The sequence below is a fragment of the Miscanthus floridulus genome, chromosome 10 (genome assembly GCF_019320115.1).
Source record: "Miscanthus floridulus cultivar M001 chromosome 10, ASM1932011v1, whole genome shotgun sequence".
Taxonomy (NCBI): domain Eukaryota; kingdom Viridiplantae; phylum Streptophyta; class Magnoliopsida; order Poales; family Poaceae; genus Miscanthus; species Miscanthus floridulus.
Window position 1 is genome coordinate 140,970,877 of NC_089589.1, and position 4,795 is coordinate 140,975,671.

At 49.3% G+C, this 4,795-nt stretch overlaps 1 protein-coding gene across 1 annotated transcript; it reads right to left on the reverse strand.

Annotated features, from left to right (window-relative positions):
- Positions 1 to 1,698: 1,698 nt before the first annotated feature.
- On the reverse strand, positions 1,699 to 4,019 carry LOC136485894 (zealexin A1 synthase-like). Its single transcript, XM_066482702.1, has 2 exons — positions 3,120 to 4,019; positions 1,699 to 2,398 (listed from the first exon to the last, which is right to left on the reverse strand). The coding sequence occupies exons 1-2, from the start codon at positions 4,011 to 4,013 to the stop codon at positions 1,754 to 1,756; spliced, it is 1,539 nt and encodes a 512-aa protein (XP_066338799.1). The 5' UTR covers positions 4,014 to 4,019; the 3' UTR covers positions 1,699 to 1,753.
- Positions 4,020 to 4,795: the final 776 nt, after the last annotated feature.

Here is a 4,795-nt window from a genome sequence, read left to right on the forward strand (position 1 = left end):
CCCTCAGCCACTCGACGAAGGCATTGGCGTCAGCCTCAGGCAGTGCCATACTCTCGGGTGCTCCAGCCTTCACCAACACGGAATCCAGCACCTCCTTCACCACCACCATGCACTTGCCAAGATCGAAAACCATCTGAGTTACACGCGTTGCGCTGGCAGAAGCCCGGCCCTCCGCTATTTTCCTCACCTCCTCCGCCGTTGCTCGGGCCACCTCCGCTATCTCAAGTCGTCTGCGGAGCTCAATATTTTGGCCTATGATATCCTCGGCCTCCTCGCGCTCCTTTCTCAAAGCTTCTTTCTCTTTCATCGCGGTCACCACCGCCGCCTCAATCTTCTTCTTCATCTCCTCATTCTCTTTCACGAGGACAATGACCAAACTCTACTCCGTCTTTAATAGCTCTTTTAGCTTCCTGACTATCACGGGTCCTTAACCGCAGCAAGCATCATTGTTCGTCAGATGTCAGGAGTGTGGGTCTCCGGTGGCTCGGGTACTCAAACACGGGTGGGGACACGGTGATGTACCAGGTTCGGGCTATCGAGGCCCTACGTCCAGCAGTGGGTTGTTCTTTGTATTCCGGAGCACCCAAATCAGGGGTTACAACGAAGTAGAAAGAGAGTTTGGCAGGGAATCACTCAGTGCTATCCTACTGCTCGTCGGCGGTGAGGTTACTTCCCTAGCGAGTAAGGGAAATGCTCCTCGGTCTTGTTGGGTTGCCGAGGGAGGAACACTCTGTTTTTCCTCTCGATTGCTCTGTTCTCAGCCGAGCTCTCGCTTGCTCCGCCTCCTAGCGCATGAGGGTGGAAGATGGGTCCTCCCGGCTATGGGAGCCGATTTTCCCCTTATATTCTGAGGAAGGTCAGGTACAAGGCGGTTTGGAAGCTACAGTCTATAGTCTTTGTGCACCGGGGTCCAGGTGGGTGCTGCTGCGGCGTGGATGTGTAAGAAAAATGGACCATCGGCCCATTGAGTTTGGATTTTGGTGTTTGATGATCAACATTACCAAGTTGGACTAACGTGTTTACAAGTGTTTGTTTTGTAGTCTAATAGGGTGCAAACGTGACTTGGACAAAGACGACGTGGTGATCCAATAATCAACACCTCAAGAAAGACCTTAGAAGCATCATGGAAGACCTAGAAGATCAAGCAAGTCCAAGCCACGAAGGATGGAACCAAGCTGGATGCAAGATGGCGAAGAAACAAAGAGCTAAAGGGGCATCGGACCCTGTCACGCAGGGCGTTGGACCAATCGGGTAGAGTCCGACGGTGCAAACCCTAGCCAGACACAGTGTCGGCAGAAGCGTCGGACCGAAGAAGGAGTGAGCGTGGGACTATACAAGCTCACTGCTCACCAAGCGAAGAACCGGCGCGAGAGTCGGACCCTGTGAACAGTACAGGCATCGGACCAATCGGTGGTACAGTCGACGGCTTCTATAGAGGTCTCAGAGAGCGTGCGAAGCGTCGGACCAGTACAAAACTAAAGAGTGTTCATAACAACAAACGAGGTCAAACTGACTGGATTTTTTTTCACAAACATGTCTAGGCATGTTTTTCATTTAGAAAAGAGATACAACAAAAGGTCCTAGCAAGCCTAGACTTACCACGACCAACCCGATCCTTATGAAACTAGTCTCACAAGGATCACCTACAAAGTTCATATCCCCTTGTATTACAAGCCTTTATTGGATTGACTTCTCGTGTTGTCACTAATAAAGCACGTGCATACTGGTTCATGCAGCGTATGTTGCGTGGGCGTTAGTTAGGCATATTAACCGGAGCAAATACGCGGCTGACAACAGGGTGCAAAACCAAGCCTGTGTTTTTCTTTGCAACCAGTCCTGGAGCCTCGCAAACGTCGACATTCTTAGGCTCCACTCCTCTCGGTAGCTTCCAATCGAAGTGGTACAGAAGGCTGGCCAGTGCAAGCTCCATGTTGGCCAATCCAAGGTTTCCTCCCGGGCACATTCGGCGGCCGGACCCGAATGGGAGAAACTCATAGTCTGTCCCTTTGTAGTCCAGGCTGCTGTTCTCGAACCGCTCTGGCCTGAATTCTTCAGGATCTTCCCAGTACTTGGCGTCCCTACAGATGGCCCAAACGTTGACGAACACGCATGTGCCCTTGGGAATGTCGTAGCCCATGACCTGGCATGTCTCACGGCATTTGCGTGGGAGCAGGAGCGGCACCGGGCAGTGCAGCCTGAGAGCTTCCTTCACCACACACTTGAGGTAGCTAAGGTTTGCCCTGGCGAGTTCGTCCTCGGTGATGGTGGTGGTCTTCCCCTTGAAGGCCTCCCGGACTTCGGCCTGGGCTCTGGCCATCGTAGCCGGGCACCGGATTAGCTCTGTCATGCACCAGGTCAGTGTGGTCGACGCGGAGTCACTGCCCGCGCTAAATAAGTCCTAGCAGAACAAATGGAACAACAATTGATCATACATATATGCACCGGCGGCCAGTCTCAGTGGATAGTTTCATGTTTCATGGCGTTGCTAATTTCCAATAAGACAAATAGAATGAAAAGAAACTTGCATGAAATATCCACTTTCAGAGCAAAGTCAATAATAGAGCCAGGTGATTGGCTATGAGTCAAAGTCATAAGAACCAAACTATACAATAGTTAGTCTTCTATTTGTTAACAAAATTTCTTTATTATTATATCTTTTTATTTTCTTAACTATTACTCCTCATATACATCTCTATTGGAACCCACTATTGTTTATGCTTTCATGCCCAGCTTGTTGCTCGCATGAGAGCCAAGCTCTCTTCTCTCTCCTTCCTTCTCTCTTCCACATCAGCAAAAATATTGATTAGCCTGGTTATAAGCCAATTATTGTACTTGCTCTCAATGCAAAGTTTCATTCTATAGTTTTATAAGCATTTAATTTCATGACTCTTTGAGAGTTAATAATCATACCAGGAGAGTTTCATCTAAATGAAACTCATTTCTTCTCTCTTTTCTTAAATATACTGCCATGTCATCAAAATACCTATGTGACAACCTATTTAATACAAATGAAAGTCAAATGAAACGCTCACCGAGACTGGCCTAACTAAGATAATAAGACGGCGGAGGACAAGCAATTAAGGCACAGCGATGGGAAATTGGGAACGAGCGCGACTTACAATCATGAGTGCCATGACGATGTGATCGGTGAGCTCGATGGGCAGGCTGGCCTCTTTCTGCAGCCTGAGCAGGACAGAGATAAAGCTCTCGTTTGAAGTCTTGTCAGCCTGGTCCATGGCTTCCTTCGTCTCGCGGATGATCTGGCCAATGATGTGCGCCATCCAGTCGCGGCACGCCATCGCCCTGCGTAGCGCCGTGCTAAGATTCTGCAACAGCCTGGATGACGGGAAGATGTTAGCTACGCTTAGTTCCGCGGCCATCCGCATCGCAGTGCCCAAGGCATCCAGGTACTCGGCCTGATACTTGCACCGGCTGCCGATGGACTCCCTGACGAAGGTGTCGTTGACGAAGCTAGCGATCATCTTGGACAGGTCGACGGCGGTGCCGGCGGTGGCGGACGTGGCGAGGCTCTGCATGAACCGCCCCACCTCCTCCTCGCGGATGCGCTGGAACGACTGCACGCGGGCGGCGCTCAGCAGCTCTTGCACGCTGAGCTTGCGGAGCTGGCGCCACTGCTCGCCGTAGCTCCCGAAGATCAGGTCCATGCCGTTGAAGGTGAATATGCCGACGGTGCTGTTCATGTGACGGTCAGCGAACGTGATGTCGTGCGTCTTGGTGATCGCCTTCGCAGCCTCCGGCGACGACGCCACCACCGTGGGCACCTCGCCCAGCCAGAGCATCATGAGCGGCCCGTGCTTATGCGCGAGGTCGCGCATGGCCCGGTACGGCAATGGGTTGCTGACGAGGTGGTGCATGCTGCCTATCAACGGCAGCGTCCATGGCCCTGGAGGCAGCTTAAGCTTTTTTGGCTTGGTGACGAGCAAACACTTGATGAGCTTGGAGAGGATGACGGGCACCAGCACCACGGCCACGGCCAGGAGGACCTTCTCCATGGTGGCTATGCCTACTAAATTGCGTGTGCTCGATCCCTTCTCCATTGTGGCTAAAATTATATATATAGACTAGGAGCAGTGGCGAAAGGACGAAATGCAACTTCATTTTTAATTTTTATATGTTTTGATGGCGGCTAAGACGGTCCAGGACAAATCATGGTGGCTTGACGTTTGAATAAGTGTCGAAACCAGGTAATAGTTCATAATTTTTTGGAGCTCATATGCAACCTACAAAAATATCACAACAAAAACACTGAATCTTTTTAACCCCCTATAGCAGAAGACTTGGTGGTGGTGTAACTTTTTACTGTAGTGTCACACTGATATTAGTTACTGTAAATTCTATAGGATTTATTGAGGACAACAATGTTCTACGAAAATATAGTAAATGTTTCACAGAATAAAAATATACAACAAACATTTAAGGTATAACATGTGTTTTATCACCTCTAGGTTATAGTTCTGGTCGAAAGGAACCTTACAAAATTTGAATCATGTTTTTAAATTTTATTTTGATTTTGTATGAATCTTATAAGTGTCAGCTTATTTGAGCATTTTGGAAAAAAGGGAAGAAGCTAACAGACCACAACGGAAACACAACAGGGAACTTGCTTCGGAGCACGAGCGTGCGTCGTCCAGCAACAAGACGACGGCATCTTTCTCTGTCATTATTGATTGCTATAACTAAACAAAGGACCAATTTGTAAAATTCACAGTAACTAGACAGCTTCATAGCGTTGTATGTGCCCTTATATGAGCAGGTTTATCCTCCACATCCGCGG